The sequence below is a fragment of the Miniopterus natalensis genome, chromosome 4, assembly GCF_054644295.1.
Source record: "Miniopterus natalensis isolate mMinNat1 chromosome 4, mMinNat1.hap1, whole genome shotgun sequence".
Classification (NCBI taxonomy): Eukaryota; Metazoa; Chordata; class Mammalia; order Chiroptera; family Miniopteridae; genus Miniopterus; species Miniopterus natalensis.
In genome coordinates, this window is record NC_142084.1 from 56,470,952 (window position 1) to 56,491,207 (window position 20,256).

General features: G+C 52.2%; 2 protein-coding genes across 3 annotated transcripts; one reads left to right on the forward strand and one right to left on the reverse strand.

Moving 5' to 3' along the window:
- Positions 1 to 3,982: 3,982 nt before the first annotated feature.
- HAND2 (heart and neural crest derivatives expressed 2) lies at positions 3,983 to 6,710 on the reverse strand. The gene is made up of 2 exons (XM_087815968.1): positions 6,096 to 6,710; positions 3,983 to 4,770 (listed from the first exon to the last, which is right to left on the reverse strand). Exons 1-2 carry the CDS (start codon positions 6,648 to 6,650, stop codon positions 4,672 to 4,674), a joined length of 654 nt encoding a protein of 217 aa, XP_087672094.1. The 5' UTR covers positions 6,651 to 6,710; the 3' UTR covers positions 3,983 to 4,671.
- A 1,412-nt stretch (positions 6,711 to 8,122) lies between these two features.
- On the forward strand, positions 8,123 to 15,543 carry LOC148093292 (uncharacterized). Of its 2 annotated transcripts, XM_087816558.1 has the most exons (5): positions 8,123 to 8,421; positions 8,525 to 8,676; positions 9,346 to 9,429; positions 14,632 to 14,671; positions 15,244 to 15,543. In XM_087816558.1, exons 2-5 carry the CDS (start codon positions 8,611 to 8,613, stop codon positions 15,414 to 15,416), a joined length of 363 nt encoding a protein of 120 aa, XP_087672684.1. In that variant the 5' UTR covers positions 8,123 to 8,421; positions 8,525 to 8,610; the 3' UTR covers positions 15,417 to 15,543. The 2 variants fall into 2 exon arrangements, with proteins under 2 accessions (XP_087672684.1, XP_087672683.1); XM_087816557.1 differs by having other exon boundaries at positions 8,123 to 8,676.
- The last annotated feature ends 4,713 nt before the right edge of the window (positions 15,544 to 20,256 follow it).

The following is a 20,256-nucleotide window of genomic DNA, read 5'->3' on the forward strand; positions in this document are numbered from 1 at the left end:
CGGAGCTGTCTGGCCGCCGGAAATGTGGGATTCGTTTCCTCTTCTGGAGTTGCCCCCCCTCCTCTCCAACCCTTTATAAACAGTTAAAAAATAATTTGTGTCCCCCCCCCCCCCCCCCCGTAGTCCTCTTGTCTACAGCAAGACTGAGCTCGAGCCACGGTGCTGGGCCCCGGCCTGCGGGCGACTCCAGGTCGTTCTCTCCGAGGGGTCCGTGGGCTCCCACAGGCCAGGAGTCCTGTGCATCCCGAAGACTCCGAAGACTCTGTAGCGCCCCCTCCTCGCACTGGGATCTAGACCGCGGGAGTTGGGTCCGGTGGCGGGAATAGGTTCCCTCAGGCCAATATATCCAGAAAACACAGGCATTGCCCAGGTTCAGCCTTCTACCGGGCACAGGCCACAAGCCTCCCTTCCAGATCATCTGCCCTTGGCATCTACCAACAGTCCCTTTGCCAAATCCAGGCACGTGGGTAGACCTGGGGGCAGGGAGAGCGCACGGCAAGGGCGGAAGAGAAAATCGCCGGCCGCACGGGCGGCGTTAGACACGTTTCCTTAAAGCCACACCGGTAACTGAGAAGTTTCCCGCGCTTTGCAGAGCCGCCGAGCAAATGCAGTCCAGGCTATTGTGGTATCCTTTGCCCAGTTCACACACACACACCTCCATCCCTCACCAGTGGCTCTGTTCTCTCTACAAAAGTAGTCTCAGAAGCAGATCTCAGGCCTCCTTCCCATCCCTGTGGCTTTGCAATTGAGCTCACTCTTAACCTTCTACACCCCTTCCTGCAAAATACGTGTGCACACAGCATATTCACCCTCCTGCTACCATAACAACTGGGTGAGATACCAGCTTTGTGACCCTGGGGGGGGGGGGGCAGCCATAGAGGCATAGGTGAGGGGAAGGGATTGAGCCACCCCCCACCCCCAAGTCTCACACACTTGCTTCCCTGGGGCCTGGGAGGCTGCCAGGGCCACTACTGCACCCACCTTAAGGTGGAGATGACCAGACTGCCTGGTCCTGCCACACCTGAGGAGGGCACCCTAGGCCCACCCTGCCTAGGTGTCAGACCTACTGGCTATTCCACTTAGAGGCTGGAACTGCCCCTCCGTTCCCCAGAGAAGCCTCCCACCATCACCCCCCAGGGAATTCAGAAGGCAAGAAGAACCCCAGGAGATCTTGCTGTCATCTTCATGTCTTGACCTGAAAAAGCTCTTAAAGCTGCCATCAGTGTCCTGGCTTGGGGCAAAAGTCCTGGAAAATCGAGACTAGATGCAGGAAGTGTGCTTAGGTCTCGCTCTGGGGAGTTTTCCAAATTACTTCCCAAGAAGTTGAGAATGGGTTTGTAGGAAGCGCGCGCGCACACACACACACACACACACACACACACACACACACAAGAAGTTGAGAATGGGTTTGTAGGAAGCGCGCGCGCACACACACACACACACACACACACACACACAGCAGCCGGGCCAGAGCCCCGCTGGTGCTCTAGGGTTATCAGGCGCTCGGCCTGCGCGGCGGTCTGGGGCCGAACCCTGACAGCCAGATCTACCATCAATTTACCTTCCGCCGCCCCAGCTTCCCATTTAGCTTTTAACGTCAAATCCTGCATTTTTGTCGGCTCCGGCCTGTCTAGAGAGCTTGTGATTTCGCTGCAGGAGTGATTGCTTTTAACAAAATGGCAGCAACCACATTATCCGAGCAATTAAAACAGAGACCTTTTAGCCATCCAGCAAGGCAGGGGCTTGGAAACCACTTTCTTTTTTTTTTTTAAGGAAAAAGAAAGGGAGTTAAAAGAGGTAGAAATGTGTAGAGGAGAAAAGCATGGAAGCGCTCAAGAAACGTCTGCCCAGCACACCGCTGGCTTTCCTGGGGCTTGACAGCGTGGGCCAGAGGTGCTGGGAGGCCGGAGGGACGGATAATCTGGGTGTCTTGCCTGTGGCAGTGTCCGGCCAGTTAGGGTGTGCGTCCGCTTAGGGGTTTAGGCCCCCGGGTTGTCGGTTCTGTTGGATGTCTGGCTTTGGGGTTCCTGGCGGGTAGCAATGTCCATGTGCTCGAGGTGTGGGTTCTGGTGCTGCTGGGCCCGAGGAAGCGGCGCGGCGGGCAGGAGCGAGGCGCGGGCAGCGCCGGCCCGGGCCAGACAAAGGGGACCGGCTTCTGGGGAGCGGGTTTACAAGCCTGTGTCGTGGCGAGCTGCCCGCAGCGACGGTGCTGCCGGGGTCTTCTGGCTCCCCTCTGCTGGTGTTTAATAAACCAGAAAAAGTGTTAAACCAGCAGAAACGCGTTAAGACCCAGATGGCGAGCTAGACCAGCTACCCAAGGCGAGCGCAGGCACACGTGCTGGGCGCAGGATCGCTCCTCTCCGGCTCCTGTTTTGCAAACCTCCCCGCCTCCCCGCCATTTACTCCACCACTTCGGTAGACGTTTTCCATTGACCCCTAGGATCTGGTTGGTGTCTTTCTCTTGAACGGATTAAAGACACGAAAGGCGGCAGGAAGCAGCAGAGGGAGGGAGCCACTCGGTCAAACGCACGGGGATCCCGAGAGTAATAGAAACTCAGGGCACGTCTCCTCCGCCCCCCCCCCCCCCCCGTGCTATAAACAAAGGCAAGTGTCTGTAAACACAGCCCCGCGCCCACCGCGCCGGCCCAGCGCCGGCTGACCCGAGGGGAGAAAGTTCAGATCGCTTTGGCCGAGTTGTTCTAACCCCTCGCCCTCGCGTTGTCAGCTGCCCGCAGAAGAGACCCGCAGAGTCACTCGCTGCGTCTCCCGGGCGCTTGCGAATTCGCGCGCTGCAGGAGGCGGGCTCCGAGGGGCACCGGCCAGGCGTGGGAACCGCCGGGCTATCGGGGGAGGGTTCGTGCCCCAAGCCGAGGTGCGAACATCACCCCAGGATGGGTTCCAAGATGGAAAGCCTCTGGCAAGCCTCCCTAACACCAGATTTATATACGTGGCGTTCCATGAAACAAACCGCTTTTTAATACGTTTCACCTTTCTCCCCCCCCCTCCTGAACCCCTCCCCTCCTCTCCCCCTCCCCGGCCTGCCCAGTCCTTTGCGGAACACCAGTGTCTCTGGTTCCTGGAGCAGAGATTCAGGATCTAGCCAAGCCCACGGGCAAAGGAGGCCTCAGGGACTTTCCGAGCCGAGTCGTGCTGGGGACTCGGCGAGACCAAGCCTCGGACGGGACAAAGTCCCCGGGGGCCGGGGGCCGCGGGAGGGAGCCGCTGGCTCGCGGCCGGTAAGACTTCAGACCCCGCACGGTTAGTACTGAGCTCCCTGGAGCTCCTTGTAAATCTAGCCCCCACCTCCCACCCCTTTAAACCTCGGTGGTGCTCAAGATTTCTCACTTGACGTTACCTAAGTTTCTAATAATGGACTTTTTTTTTTTTTTGAAGGCCTTCCCTCCCCCCCTGGCCTGCTCAGATGAGAATCCCCCGCCCCCACTGAGCCACTCAAAACCCCCCCCCCCTTTTTTTTTCTGTCTTTCTTAGGTGGAAGCCCTATATTTTGAATTAAAGGCTCTAACGCCTGGGATTCTCCTCAAACCCCCTCCACCGAAAACGCGATCCCCAAACAAAAAACGGAAGCCCCCAGCAAATGGCTTCTAGTCGATTTCAGGAAAGCAAGGACCCCTTCCCACTTTCCGGGGGAGCCGGGAGACCTTTCTGCAGCCCCGGCCCTCCTCCTACAGACCACTGAGCTTTCTCCTGGGGGCTGGGGGGCGGGGGGCGAGGGGAGGAAGCCCCGGCGCTTTGGCAGGATTTTCACCCAGGACTCTGCTCTTCAAGGGACCTCCACGCCCTGGGGGGGGGAGGGGGACGGGTGCTCACGTGAATGATTGCTCGAAACCACTGACTCTTTCAAATAAAGTTAGAGGCAATCATAACTTAGTTTACTTCTGCATATTTTAAATATTATGAAAACAAATAGAACAGTTTTGTTTTCAAAACTCTTTTGAGGTATCAACTATTAAAAGATTGGGGGTTTTGTAAAAAAAACACACAGTGGTTTATTGAATACTTACAACGTTTACACCTTCAATATTAATTAAATTCCACTTAGTTTTAGAGGACGGAAGTGCACAAAACAAGTAGCGGTTGGAAACATCTCCGAATTAGGGAACAGCCACGGATGAAACGACAGCACTAGACACCGACCCCAACGCAAAGGCTAGCGGCCCCGTTTGTTTTCTGCTTTGAAATAAAGCTTTATAATCCCCAGGAATATTTATATCCAAAGGCCAAGCATTAAAGAGACACTTCACATACACACCAACGTCCGCTGTCTTTTATCTGCAAGGGGCTGGGGCGGGTGAGGCGGGGGCCACGCCGGTGTCTACACAGCCCGGAGAAGACATTCAAACAGAGAACCTGCGAGACGACGGGATCCCTTACCGCGCGGGAGTGTCCTCTTCATATTAAAATATGGAATGCTTTTCTTCAAATATCCACTATTTTTTGGAGGGGGAGGTGGGGAGCGGATGCCTTATGGGGGGGGGGGCGGGCAAAGAGTGGGGAGGCAAATTGCACATAAATAAACCGGATGATTCCAAATGCAAGTAGTCCTCGGAGCGGAGCGCGGAGAGCCTGCCCGGAGTCCTGGGTCTGCGTCCGGCTCCTGGGCCCCGGCTCGCTCGCGCGCGCGCTCTCCACCACCTCCTCTCCTCTTCTTCCTCACTGCTTGAGCTCCAGGGCCCAGACGTGCTGCGGCCAGCCCGTCCGGCCTTTGGTTTTCTTGTCGTTGCTGCTCACTGTGCTTTTCAAGATTTCGTTCTGGGCGGAGGGGGGGGGGGAGAAAAGCGGGAAGAGAAATTCAGAAAGGAGACCTGGTGCCACGCCAACCCCCGCGCTCCCCGGGGGCTCCAGGAAATAGTGAGACAGAGGAAGGGGTGCGAAGCGAGGTGGTTTTAAGTCCTAGACCCTGCAGAAAAGCCACGAAGATCGCCGCTGCCCTAAGCTGCCGCCCAGGCCTCCCAGCGCCCGCGACGCTCAACGACCGAATCAGCACGTTTATAAAAACAATCGCGGGGTTTCGAGTCGTTTATGGAAGGGCTGGGGGCCCTGCGAGGGGGTCCGCACTGAATGGGGTTTCCCTGTTTTCAATCGCAACCCCTGATCCGTGCTCTCAGGAAGATGGGAAGAAGTCCCCTCGCCCCGGCTCGGGCCCGCGGGCCAGCGGTTCTCTAACGCCCGGCTCGGCGGGGCCTCCCCTCCAGGCCTCTGAAATCCCCGGTTATTCTAGAGGCCACTCGTTTATGCAGCGACGAAAGCGCCACAGGCCTCAGCGAAGAAACACTCTATTTTCTAGGCCCTTTTGGCAACAGCCCTGCTGTGAACACCACCACCCTAAGGGCGCTTGGTAGGAACTTGAGAAAGCTGCTTTCAGTTACAATTTCGTGTTACTGTTAACAACAACAACAATGATCACAGCGATAGTTACTGTTTGTCTTAAAATGTGCAGAGCCACGCAGACAAACCAAGAATTACCCACGAAATATACTCATCTGATAAGTTACATTTAAACTTCATCGCAAAGAGAAACTGGGGCTGCATTTTGAAGTTAAAAGTACTTATATTCTGTTTACCTTTCCGCCTTCCGGGGCACGGTAAGAACAACTACAACACGCCCTTAGAATCAGTGGCAGCCGCGTTCTCAAGGGGTGGAAATGGAATCAACAGCGAAATAGTTGGAGTTGAGAGTTTGGGGGGTGACTTATTTTTGAGATATCTGAAAGCATCGGACTGGAGGCCGGGTGAAGCTTCTACAGGACGCGGAATGAGGGGCCTGGGCCAGGGCGCTCGGAAGAGCGATCGAGACCCTGAGTCCGCGGGGTCCACCCTAAGTGCCTGGGGGAGCAGCGAAGACCCGGAGGGAAGATCGCCAGCCAGAAGCACCCCTCTTAACCTCCCCCCTCTTGCTGACACCCTCCCCCATCTCTGCCTCTTCGGGAAACCATCCCTAACCACAACCCGGTGCAAACAACCTAGGCTCAGGACGCAGCCAAAGAAAGAGGGGCGCCGCTGCTCATCCCGTTTGGAGAGAGACGGGGCGTGCCGGCCCCCTGTAACCCGCACCCCCACAGCCCCCGGATACTAACCAGCTCCTTCTTCCTCTTCTCTTCTTTCACATCTGTCTTCTTGATCTCCGCCTTGAAGGCCTCCGCCTCGCCGTTCTGGTCGTCCTTGGCCAGCAGGTCCATGAGGTAGGCGATGTAGCTGGTGGCCAGGCGCAGCGTCTTGATCTTGGAGAGTTTGGTGTCCGCGGGCACGTTGGGGATGCACTCGCGCAGTTCGGCGAAGGCGCTGTTGATGCTCTGAGTCCTGCGCCGCTCCTTGCGGTTGGCGGTGCCCCGGCGCTTCACCGGGCGCGGCCCCCCCAGGCCCGGGGGCCCGGCGCCCGGCGGCACCCCCCCGTAATGGGAGTGGTCCAGGCCCGCGGCGCCGCTGGCATACTCGGGGCTGTAGGACAGGGCCATGCTGTAGTCGGGGGGCGACATCTCCGGGTGGCCGATGAGCCAGCCGTGGAAGTAGGGGTTCTCCTCGTGGCTGCAGCGGCTGGCGGCGGCGGCGGCAGCGGCAGCGGCGGCGGCGGCGAACGGATAGCCCTCATGGTGCACCACCGGGTGGTGGGGGAAGCCCCCTACCAGACTCATTTCGCCCTCCGCGCCCCTCCACGCGCCCCAGCGTGCGCGCAGCCCCGCAGCGCCCTCGGCCCGGGCCCCGGCTTCGGCGCTCGGCGGCCTCCCCCACCCCCCACCCCCCAGCCCCCGGGCGCCCGGGCCGGCCCGGCAGCCGCAGAGGGGGGTGCTGCAGCCCGGGCCCCGGCCCCCCGCCTGGCCGGCCGGGCCCGCCTCAGCAGCGCTGCGGCCGCGGGCTCCCCATGGGGCGCGGCGAGCTGGTCCCGGCACCGTGCGCCCTTGGCCGCCGCCGCCGCCGGCTCCCGCCTCGCTTCACCGCCCGCGCGCCGGCTCCTGCTTCCCGGGCTGCTGCGGGGACGCCGAATCTTCGGGTGCTCATGCAAAAGCGCCCGGGCTCCCGCGAGGCTGCTTCCCGGAGTCGCCGGGCTCCACGCCGCGGCCGCGCTCCTGGCACAGAAGGGAACGCGGCGTCCGGCAGCGAGTCCGAGCCGCCTGCGGAGGAGCCGGCCCGGCTCTGCAGGGAGGCGGCGGGTCGGCTGCTCAGTGTGAAGCTACCTCCGTGCGACCCTCCCCTTCCCGCCCCTTCCCCTCCCCCCACCAGCCGGATCTGGGTTCTTGGGCGCTTATTGTTTTAATGAAATTTTTGGTGGTGGTTGTTTTGGTCCTGAATGTGATTTTAGCTGCGAGTAACGTCCTCGCTCCTCTCGGGCTCCCTCGGAGGGTTTTCAGAGAGGTCTCAGTGCATCCATTTTTTTCAGATCCTTTCCTTCTTTCGGGGGAAAGATCTGGGGCCCTGCGGGCGCCTCGGAGCGCGAAGGCCTTCGGCTCAGGCTCCGAGAGAGGTGCGCGGCGGCCGGGGCAGCTCCGGGGCGGCGGCGGCGGCGGCTCCGAGCTGGACGCCGTGAGGGGAGCGAGCGGATTTTCCCAGCAAGATCTCCATGTACAGCTACATCTTTAGGGCCGCTCGGGTTAATATATGTCGTCAGAGGCTCCTCACGCCAATCCCGGGGCGGCGGGGGCGGCGCCTCGCGCTCTCCGCAATAAAACTTTTTGATGTTCCCGTCGCTAATTGCCGAGGTCCTCTCCCAGGATTGGCTGCCCCTTCATAACCATAAGATAATTAAAACGAGGGGGGGAGGGTTAAAAAAACTTTTTTATCACCCAGAGGTTAATGCAAGTGTTTAACAGATGCTTCATTATTTAAAATATCTCCCCCCCCATCTCAAATATTGAAGAATCTCAAAACAGGTACAGTATCTCTCCGTTTTTGCTGGTGTTTTTTTTTTCCTCTCTCCTGGTTTAAAAAAAAAGGGGGGCACGCAGATATTGCTTTTCGAAGCGTTTGGTAGGTAATGGAGGCAAGAAATTCAGCAGGCAGACCGGTGCAGTTTTGTGCGGGGCCAAGAGCTGGGGCGGCGGGCGGCGCGCGGCGGGGGCCCCACGACGGGGCGGCTGCGCGGGGGCGCGCGCGGGCTCGGCGGGAGGCTGCAGCGTGGACCTGGGCGCAGGCTGCAAACTGCTGGCTCGTGGTCCGGTCACTGACCCACCACCTTACCCGGGGCCCGGACCGCCCGGCACGGCTCAAGTCACCGTGGCTGCTTTTGGAGACCACGGGGGAGGCCCCGCAGGGCCGGGAGGGCGGGTCGCAAACCCTCCTCGCTCCACGTTCTTCGGGGACAGCGGCCCCTGCGAAGACCTTGGGCGGCTTCAAAGCGCAGGCACCTCGATTCCCCGAATTCGTGGTGTGGCCAGTACCGGTGTTCCCCTGGTTTAACTAGCCTGTTTGGTAAGTAACTGAATATTTTTTACAGCGTGTTCAGAGCTTATTTTCCAGTTTTTATGAACAAACATATAAATATATCTCTGCATTCCTGCCTCTCCCATAAAAGCGGGCATCTGTGGAAAGCAGGTTTAGTTATCGGAGGGGAACCATTAAACACCAGTTTAAGAGGCAGGCCAGGAGGACGGCTCGTGGATGTTTAGACTGCTGGCCTTGCTTGGTGATCTTGAACGCATTAGAACGGAAAACGGATCTCCACTTGTAAGTCACCGGGCCGCGGGGCACCCGGGCCGGCGCCCCCGCGGCGTGAGCGCCTCGGGGAAGGACCGCGGGCGGCTAGCGGGACGCGCGGCGGTGGGACCGGACAGTGCTGGGGCCGAAATTACCCATCGGTCTGTGACCATCCTCGAGGGGAGGCTGATGTGTGTAGATAAGGGCGGTGGGCGAGGGTTCCACTCGATGGAGTGCGATGTGGGAAAGCGTGTCAACATAAGCCCTTCGGGCCATAAATTAGAGGGACGGGAGGGCAGAACTGCAGAAGCCCGTGCGGGCTGGTGGGCCTGGCCAGGGGAGCCCAGGGCAGACCAACGACTCCACCTGGTCACCCATCGCCCTTTGGAGGCAGGCCGAAAAGTGAGTCCGAAGGAGCCGGCGAGGACAGTCCTTACCTTGCCCGCTGGGTGCTTTCTGTGGGGTACAAAGTTCAGGGATGGAAGGCACGGCCAGGGCAAAGGAGGGCAGGGTTGGGGGCGTCCAGCTCCGTTGCTGCTAGGGATTCGAGGCCGGAGCTGCCAGCAACCACGGCCCAGAGCCCTGGGCAATATATTTTAGGTTTGCTGCGGCAGGGTGGTAGCAGAGGGGAAGGAACTCAGAGAGGGATGGAAAGGCTGGCTGGGAGTCCAAGCAAGGCCCATTCCGTCCCCTCCGCAGGAGGCCGGTTTCCCTGGGCGCCCTCAACGGGATGTCTCGAGGCAGAGAACAGGGAGTGGAGAGCAGCTGAAGCCAGATTCCTTGGTAAGTGCCAGGGACTTGCATTTGGGCTTGGAACAGAACAGGGCTCTAGAGCTTCGAACCTCCAACTTGGGTGGGTCTGCAGTTTTGAACACAAGAAGAGCCTTTTTAAGACCCTGTTCTTCTAGGAAAGAATATAGGTAGTGTGGTCTGGGCTCTGTTTACATTTTCACCGGGAGGCAAACCCTGAATGTGTAAATACTGGTAGTTCAATCCCCTGACATTTGATACATTTTAAAAAAAAGTCTGTTTATAAAAACACATCTAGGCCTTGGGAGCATGTAGACGAAGTAAGATGGTTGCACCCTGGCAGGGAACAGATAAAATTCACAGAGAGTAGTTGGTAGTCTGCTTTCAGGCTCAAAGGGAGTTTTGGGAATTGCACGGAGGAAGAAGAGCCCAGGAGAGGGCTGAGTTGGAGATTGGGATGCTGTGTCCACCAGAGACAAGTGGCCTCAGTGGGGAAGGCTTCAGAACTTGCCTTGCCAGTCTCATGATCTTTTAATTAAAACTACAACAACAACAAAAGTGAGCGAGTCCCTTCATGGTCCCAGATAGTATGGCGAGTGATAAAAGAGACGGACAACAAGGGACAGAAAAAAGTCGTAAAAGATGCTAATCTGAGCATCAGTCCTCACTGACAGTGTCATTATCAGTTAATTAATGTGGTCCAAGGGTCTAGGGCTTCATTTATCTCAGAAAGCCAAACCCAGGGGCTACAGCTTTAGAAAGGCGGCTTGGAGGCAGGGGACATATGGGTGAACTCTCGTGTCTTCAGCTGGAGTTACTGCCTCAAACAGGCCAGACTAGCTGAGCTGCACTCTGAGGTCTCAATCAAACGCAGCCGCTGTCCCCCCTTAGTGTTCTCCTTGGCACATTTTCTCCAGGTGTAGTGGGGTGCTGGGTTAGCTTGCTGTTTTTGGAAAGCTGTGAGGCAAAGATGCCATGCCAAGTTTGCCCCCAATTCAGGTGTTCTGTGCCTTCTTGAGAGGGGTAGTGATGAAAGTGATGGTAGTGGCAGTGATTGAGAGGGAAAGTAGGGGGAAAAAAGGGAAGGAGGGTGTAGTTTCAGGCTTAGAGGTCAGCCCAGTGACCCCACCCTAAGGCTGTACTAGTGTGGCCTCTGGTGCACTGTTCCCCAAAGGGCACATTTTCTGAGTACTCAGAGGGCCCCAGCTGCTGAGATGATGCTGGCCGGGGGCAGCCCTAGGGTGGGTGCCCACAGGAGCAGTCCTGGTGAGGGCATACCTCGCACCTCTCCTTCTCCTAGGCCAGGGGCTGCAACTTTTCTTACGTGGGTTGGTCTGGAGACTGCTTCACAGGGGGGCCACCGGGGTTTGGGGGAATGTTTGTGATCCCGTGTCCATGGTCTTTGTTGTAGCTGATGGTGTACTCCGTGCTGCGCATTACATCTGCCTCCAACTAAACAGACAGAACCGGGTTCAAACATTTATTTTGCGCCCATGTCCCTGTCTCTTTCCCTTCACTCCCACCCCTTCCCTGGAAAAGATTCAAAGAGCACGAGAGAGGCTGAGCACTCCCTTGCAAACACTTTGGTCTTGTGAGATACTACTTTTAAAATCAGTCTGGTTTAACCTAATTTTTTTTTTTTTTTTTGAAAAGACTTCGGTGTGTTTTAGGGAAAATACAGATCTTCTTGAGGTATTTATTATTCCAAAGGCAAGGGCAGTTTCTATCTTGTGTTTTGCTCGTGAGAACTCAAAATAAACTGGACCTGAGACGAACCAGGCCAAAGGGCCATAAACACACATTTTATGTTTACGGGAATTATGGCTCAATTCCCTTTGTTGTTTTTAAACCTTGTTCTACCTTATTTTCCCAACCAACACAAGAAGTAGTGGAGCATTCCCTTACATATCTACAATGAGCTTATATAAAGTGAACCCCAGAAACCCATCAAACCCAGGAGGTGGCAGAAGAAGCAATGCGTTCTTGAAGATGTAACCCGGCCCCACCTGCTCCTAGGACGGTGCTTCCTGTGACACCCTGATGGCTCTACATTCCTGTCGGTACTAGGGTGGGATTGAGTCATTTTACACGCTAACCACTTCGTTTCAGAACCCTTAGGGCATCCAGAACAGGACATACTGCCTGAGAGGCGGCAAGGGTTTCTCTCTAGCTGGGGCTTTGGGGGCCCTCGCTTCCTGGCTTTCCTTTTCGGAAATACTTGTCTACAGACCCGGCAAGTGGCAGTGGCTCCAGAAGTGAGGTGTTGCTCACAGTACACATGGACAAAGCAGAATCAAGTTTGATTGGACTTTTATGTCTGTTTCAGATTTGAAGGGTAGGAAAAGCTTCCCTTGGGTTCTTATGAAGTTTTATTTCTTCGGAGCATTTTCTTTTTTGGATTTTGGGATGGGGACAGGGTACTGGATGAGTGAGCCCGCTTCCCACCTTTTCCCCATCCAGAGCAGTTCTGTGGAGATGAGGGTGGAGAGGGGCTGATCCGGCTGCAGTGATCACTATGGAGGGGCTGATTGCTTATGACTCCTCCGGTCCAATTATTATTAAGAGATATTTAAGTTAGTGGAGAAAATTGGGACTTGCCTGGTGCCTAAATATCCTCCCTCTCTCTCTCCCTCTCTGTCTCTCCCCTCCTCCCCTCTGGTCCCTCTTCTCCCCTTGACTCCTTTCCTCCCTTCTAATTTGCCCTCCAGCAATGTTTGGGTTTACAAGGTTTTTGATGTTACTGACATCCTAACTTCTCTAAGATATTTTTAAAAATTGAGATATAATTGACATATAACATTGTGTAAGTTTAAGGTATACAACATCTAAGAAAAATATTAATATTCAAGATTACTGGCATTGGGAATTTCTGTTTCCTCCAAATAATCAATGACTGGATCTCCATGTTAGCTGGAAGATATTCAGCTGGTTTTGGAGGATTATCACTGAGAAGGGAGAACTGGATACTTTGCTAGGTATCCAAGTCTCTAAAGCTAAAATACTTACTCAGACTAAAGGGAACTGAAAATAATGTACGTGAAAGGGCCTCCCAAGAGGCAGTATAATGTATACATGGGAGGTGTTATTAATGTTATTATAGGGGTCCTAAGAGGTCCTATAAATCTGATCTTTGCTACTTTGTAGTAAAATAGAGAGTTTAGAGCAAAAGTGGCATAAGAAAATACATCCCACAGGATTTATGTTAACTACTCATCCACATTCTTGTTTCGAGCAAATTGCATACATGCTAGCAATATTTTCTTCCAAGCTGGGAGGAAATCATTCAACATTCAGATGAGGGAGTAACTGTAATTTTGCATAATGCTCTGTGCAAACAGTAAGTAACAGACTTCAGCTAGCCTGCAATACAGTCTGGAGTTCAGAATAAAACACAGCAGTAAGTGGCAAGTTAAAATGCAGGGCTTTGGGCAAACCATTTATGTGACTGAAGGGTTTGCTTGTGCCTTGAGGGCCTGGCCATTCCCAGTTCTAACTGCAGTGCTGCTCGTTTCTTCCTTGGGCTCCTTTGCAAATGCACATAGATGGATTTCCTTAGTCCTGGTAGTTTCTCCCAAACCTTTTCTGCTTTCTTCTAGGGCCTTTGCTTCTAGACAAGGGACTTGAGCCAGGATGGTTAGGTTTCAGGTTAACAAAAAGAAACACTTTTATTGTCAATATTAATGGCAAACCTCAATTTTTACAAGGCTTGGGTTTAGCAGCGTGAGCAGATCAAAAGCAGCTTGGCCTGATTTCTCAATATTCTCTGGAGCTTAGACAATTAACTGCAATTTTGCTCCTAACGAAACAACACAAAATAGTTACAAAAATGTTAAAGTTAGTCTTTCAGCAAAGATTTTTACCTGCGTACAACATGTCAGAATCTAATAAATTTGTCCACTGAACCCGAGTTGAGTTTTGAAGGAAACCTCCTTAAGAAAATGTGTGAGCAGAGTGTCTTCATTTGCAATGTCATGAGCCTCTTTCAGTGTGTGCATTCCACCCTTGCCTTTCTGGCCGGGTAAGGATCCGGCAGACTGAGGTCTCCTGGTAATTTGGGTACACCGAGTCTCCAGTTAATGATAGATAATCAGCCTTTGGGTCATTCGGTCATTCTCTTATTACAAACCCCTCCTGCTCTCTCTGATCTCCTTTCAAACTAAATTTCACACAAATAAAGCAAGACAGGGACAAGTTCTGAGAGAGAGAGAGACAGAGGGGGTGGGAAGAGAGAGAGAGAAATATTAGAAACTCCTGATACAGAACTCTAAACAAGGAAAGGCAAGCTAAAAGAGGATAGGAAAGAACATCTTATCAAAATGAACATGTTGTGTACAAAACATGAAAAGGAAAGGCTCTGGTTTTTGTTAAAGTGACAGAAAATAAAAATAAAAATAATTGCATGCAGAAAAGTTATAAACAGAGAAGGCAGGATGCTTGCTGGAAATGCGCAGCACTGGGAGCCTAATTTGTTGTTACAGATTATATATCTGCCTAATGATTGGAGAGGCACGGCTTTGTTCCATTTTCCAGAAGAGAATAATTTCCTTTTTAATACTTGTGTGAGTGCCCACTTAAGTTAGCATAGGCCAAAACCTCGAGGAACAAAAAATGGAATTGCATTCTGCTTGCAAAGCATCCAACTTAAAACGAAGGAATTGGTTGCATACAAGAAAAGCAGAATTCCATTCAGAACATATTTGGAGGCTTCTCTAAATCGGTGTGACTGATGCTTTTTTGTTTTGCTGAAAGATGGTGCAGATCACTCTTGGGGAAGTCCAACTGAAACCAGGCCTCCCCTGCCCCCACCCCAGGGGTCTTCTTTCTTCCAGTTTACATCTGCCCCTGACTCCAGAAAAACAAATTTCAGATTGGCCAAGCTACATCTCTGACCAGGTCCCTCTGGGAAGGCGTTGGTGTGTGTGGCTCTAATAGGAGTTCTGTGGAGAGCGCCCCCAGTGCCACTTTCCTGCCCCTGCCCTTAACAGTCCCTCTTGGCTCAGGTCCAGGGCTCTGGAAGGGTCTAAGTCTAGCCACCGGTGGTGTCGGCAAGCCCTAAATTTTCAATCTGAAGAGAGACTGGAACCTTGGCTCAGGGTTTGATCAACTCACAGTTCTCCAAGTTAGAGGAGCAGGCAGGAGATGGCAGCAGGTGTCCTAGTGTGGGTCTGGCACCCTTGACTTGCCCGCATAGCTAGCAAACAACTCATCTCTCCTGCACTTCTGTGTTTCTTCTAGGCCCAGCTGAAATGCCGCCTCCTCCAGGAGCCCTTTCCAGGTATAGCTTCCTTTCTCTCCACCAAATCGAATCTCTTTTCAGCTCCTTTCTGGTGCTCCTGCTCTGTTCTCCCTGCAGATCTCTGGGCAGCTCCTGGGACCTTGGGTTCAGCCCAGTCAATGCGCTGAACCCAGTAGGTGCTTAAGCAGCTTGTGTAAAAGGGGTGACTTAGAGCAATCAGGGGACACCCGCCTATCCCAATGGCAGTCGGGTTGGTTTTTATTTTGAAAGCGACTAGAGCTTGTAGAGGAGTTGGCCGTCGTCTGTCAGGGAGCAGACCTTCATCCCCAAGCGCTCGGGAGCCAGGAAAGCTTCCCCCCATCACGCGCGCTGGCCGGGGGGCTGCGCAGCCAGCTTTCGGCCTGAGAGGGGAGACCCACCTCCCGAGCTCCGGGCTCCCCACGGGCGAGCGCCTCGGTCTCTCCAAGCCTTAGTTTCCCCATCTGAACATTGGGGGGGGGGGTTAATGACACCGAACTGGGGGGTGTTTCGGGAAGATTAAACGGGATCTGGTTGCGCTCAGCAAACCTCTGCATTTTCACCCCTGTTGGGTTTCTCGCCCTCTCTTCCAGGAGCCCGGAGGCCCAGCCAGACAACTGCGGGGGTCGCGTCGGGGGCACCACGGCACGTCGCGGGGATCGCCAGGGCCTCGACAGTGCGCCCCCTGAGTGAGGCCGGGCTGCAGCCGCGGCCTGGGGCTGTTAGGGGGCGGGGGGCGCGGCCCGAGCCGCCACCCCACACTTAGGCCACTGCGACGGCTGCGGGCCGCTCCGGGTTAAATTCTCGTTTTCATCTCCCCGCCCTCCGCGGCCAAGGAGGCGGGTTCGCGGCGGCGCGGGCCCCGGGCGGGCGCCGCTGCGGGGCAGGAGGTACCCCCCCCCCGTTGGCCTGCGGGTCTCCGAGGGCTTTTCGCCGGAGGCGGACAGGAAGGGGTTAACCGCGCCCCTCCCCCGCCGCGCCCCGCGCGCCGCGAAGGCCGCCGCCGCGCTCCCGGGGCTCCTTGGGGAAACCCTCGCCGCTATTTTCAACATTTCCTCAATCAAGTGCCTTTAAATAGAGCTGCACAAACAAATTGGCGGCAAAAGCGCAGATCTTGTCACGATGGAGACCAATCCCAATATTTCAGCCTTGTTTGCTTTGCAATTACGCGCTGGCTTGTGGCAGCGGTGCCACCGGGGCAAATCCGCAGCCGCCCGCGCTGCCCTCGGCGCCCCGGGCGGGCGGGCGAGGCGGGCGGCAGGGGGAGGGCACGCGCGGGGCGCGGGCGCGGGCGCGGGCGCGGGCGGCCCCCTCGCCCCACCCGAGAGCGCGGGGCGCGCGGGGCGCTGTGAGAGGACTCGGAGCCAGCGAGGCGCCCGCGGTCACCGCACGACGCGCAGCGCGCGCCGTCCCCCGCGCCCTCGCCGGGCTCCCTTCCTCCCCCTCCGCTCTCGCGTCCCCGAGACCCGCGCCCGGCGCTCGCGGGCGGCCCCCGCACTTCCCCTCGCGCGCGGAAACCGCCGGCGTGATTTGTTAGGTTCCCGCGGCGGCTCGCTCTCGGCTGACTTTCGGTGCGAAGTCCCTCTAAACCCGCGGGGGCAGCGGGCAGCGCCGAGCCCTCGGGAGGGGCCCCTGCGGGCCGCGGCGGCCCGGCCCCCCCGCTCCTGCGGGGCGGCTCCCGCGTGGACGTCCCCGCCGGGTGCGTGGGCCCCGCGCGGCCGCCGAGCTGGCCTCGCAGGACGGCAGCGGACGCCCCTCAGGCCCTACGCCTTCCATTTCACAGACAATTAAACCTTGGCGGCTGCTTAACAAAAATGTAATATCCACTCTGCTCTGTACTGGGGAGCACTTTCAAAGTAGAAAACAAATACTACGTTTCAAAAAGGAGAATATGACAATAAATCTCTCTTTATGGATTCTCTCTGCATAAGTGGAAACAACATGATTTAAATCCTCGACACCGCCCCTCGCCTCCCCCTTTCGGGCACAGCCGACCTTACAGATACTGTCCTTTAACACACATTCTCCCTGCTGGGGGGGGGGGGGGGACACCCACATTTGTTACATTCAGTTACTTTCCAAGATTTCACACCCCACCCTGGCCCACAGAGCCCAGTGCAACAAGGGCTATGAAATAGTTAGCCCTGGGATGTGAAGTCTGTTTTCACACGGATTCAAAAAAGATGGGCATGACTCTGGTGATTAATGTATAATTTCGTATGACTTTCCAAATCACCACCCATCTCCCTCTCATGTCGACTTCTGCAGGAGGTGGGAAAGTTGAGGCAAATAAATAGTTTCATGAAACTCTGGGGTGCATATTAAAGTACGCTTCTTTAGTCCTTGAAAAGGAATAAGGCGTGGACCTGCATTTGTTTGCTGGTGGTCATAAAATAAATTCATAGCCATTCTTGCCAATAAGCGATCTCTTTCATACTTAAAAAAATATATATCTTTTTTATAATCCCTCTTGGATTGTATCTTCATTCTTCTGGATCACGCTCCTAGAGTAATATTTTGGTTCTCAATTTTATTTAAAGCAAACCCCAGAGATGACGGTTTCCTAAAATTGTGCAATGACAAAGCCACAGGACGCTGTTTGGAGCCCAGAAGCCATGCATGCCCACGTACACCCCCCACGGAGTTTTCTAGCTGGTGGCTTCTGTATTTCAAAAAATAGGAAGCAGTAGCTGGGAAGGGTACCATTTCCTAAAAATTCTCTCTTTACAACCCCCCCCCCAAACTGGTCTGGCATATTATTCAATGCACAAATTATAATATTAGTTTCATGTGTGTTAATCTGTTCAGTATTAAAACTGCTAGAGTGTCTTAACCACTAACATGTTTTACTACCACTGCTTTCAGTGGTGATCTCAGATAATTATGAAGATTTTGATGTTAATCCCACGTTAAGTGAACAACTATGAAAATAACCTTAAAGCATTATTATTCTTATATAAATGCCAACAAACACAATTATAGAGGGAACACGATTACTTTTTATCTGACATTATCCTATAAGGATATGGCTACATTCATTTCTTTTAAAATCAGGGCAGTTTTCAATTACTTTTTAACAGATTTTTTTTTCTTTTCTTCAAAACAGCGTTTGCAAAGCCTATAAACCACAGCAACTTTGTACTGACAGATACAGATTTTTCCTACATTGTCATTAATTAGCCTCTTTGCAAACTCACTAAAATAGAATAATACACAAAAATATCAAAACGTAGAGAATAATTATTAGGTCTACATATTTATTAAGCCAAACCAATGTTATTAAAATTAAAAACATGTGCTTGGCATATAAACGTTTCTTTAAGAATTCTTTTTTTTTGGATGCACAGTTATTATTTTTAAAGCCAACTGAGATTTTCAAGTTCTGATTTTCCACTCTAAACAGGCATTGCATTGTTTTAAACAGTAGCTCCTGGAACAGTACCACCCTTAGTATTTTAGATTTCCAAACAACAATTGGAATTGGATAAATGCTTTCAGCTGGGAGCACTTTCCTAATACCTTTGTAGGTAATAGGATTCCCTGTTTGTGCTGGGTGACAAACGGACAGTGCATTGGACAGACTGCCTACTCTTTGCAGAATCTACAAGAAATTGGAGTTTTCATGTGGTTCATCTAAAAAATTTCTGTTAAAATGTGAAATCAGAGAATATAAATGAGTACCTTTTAAACTATAGTTAGGAAATGATGGCTTAAACAGGGATGCAAAATATAAGATAGGAGGAATGCAGAGACATAGCATCTGAAAAAAAAAGTTTTCTCAGGCAGAATCTGGCTCTTTGTCTGTAAGCAGGAGATGGATGAGTTGGAGCCACATCAGGGAATAGATTATTTTTTGTTTTCTTCAATTCAGTGATTTTAAAGTAGATTTTTCACTAAGTGAAGAAGCCCCATTAGGGAAATATATGTAAATCCTTATATAGGTGAAAATACTAGCTACCTTGATTTTCAATATTGGGTTAAAACATAAGACCCTTAACCCACCGTACCATTGTTCTTTCTAAAGGAATGAATGTTGTAACAATTGCTGTCAAAAGCCTTGAATTTTTTCAAACTTGTGTTAAATTGGAATAATAAAGTATATCCATGAGATGACTTCCATAAACTCCAATTGGCTGAGAAGGAAGTGGAAAAAAAAAAAACTTTCAGGAAGAAACTAGGCAACTGGTTGGGAATCTGGGATAAATAAAGCAAGAAACTGCCTCCTTACATTCCTAGTAATTCTGCTTTTCCAACATTGTTAAGTTTTCTGCATCTTGTGCTGTTCAAGTAAAGATAACATCAGCAATAAAATGACAATCTAATCAAGTGACTATTTTTGCTTTATTACAATATATTTGCTTTTTTATAGTATATACATTATATTGGGGCTTTTGAAGGTATAGTTGTTTGATTGCTGAATATTTCTTTTTTCAGATAGTGATATTTAATGAAGTGTTTATAAATATCAATCTGATGGTTCATTAAAGATACAATAGTCATGGTAACAAAGTGGCATTTGAATCTGTGTGGCTGGAGCTGCGCTTTGTAGAACTATAGTGCTTTTAAGACCATGACCTAGGTATTTGTAATGAGGACATCTGAGAAAAGAAACTCAAGGGTCCTCAACTAACACTGGCAAGAACACCTCGTCATGTGGGGAACTTGTCTTAGAAACATTTCTCTATTGAAAATGCCATCTCTCCCCCCTCCCCTCAATACTTCCACTAGCTGTATTTTATTAAAAAGTCACAGAATTAAGAGTAGCTGCAACTCACTGGGCTTTTCTCTCCTTAAATACTTCACTATCAGATGATTGAAGAGTTCACTTAGTAGTCCCCTGTTTTATGTTCTCATTGTTAGCTGTCTTAATATGTTGCAATAATTGGTTCATGAACTGAATTTTTCTCATTGCCTTGGAGAGAATCCTTGGAGAGATCCTAGGAGTTTTAACTTATAACCTCAGATTCATCTGAGTAAATAGTAAGCCATATATATTTTATTGTATTATTAGTTATGTCTGGCTTCATGTCACTAAGGATTTAAAGTAGTCATTTGAAGAATTAAGATGATTTTTTCCAAGTTTGTTTGTAAAAATAATTCCTGTAAATGTAATTTTGTAATTTATTTTGATGTTTATTACATGACCAATGACATATTCTGGTAAAAATTTTAACGCCAAGATAAAGCACTATCACATTTGGAATGCGACATATTTTTAATTTTGAGCACGTCGTAAAGACATTTTAATGATACACAGAAATGGAACTATTATTATGTGTGTAAAGCAGCATAATATAGAGATTAAGAGCAAAGCCACTGGAGCAGAGGCACAGTTTTGCATCTTGACTACAACACTTATCAGCATGTGGTCTTGGGAAAATTATTTAACCATACTCCACTTCACTTACCATATCTGTATACGGTGGATAATAATTTTAGACTCTGTCACAGTGTCATGATGAGCATTTGGTGAGATGATTCACCTGAGGCTCATAGGAGAGGGTCTGGCATAGAGTAAGTGCTCACTAAGCATTAGCTTTTCTCTTTGGTATAACTCTACAAGGTTAAGAGTGGCACGCCAGTTACCGGCCTGAGAGCCCCTGAGT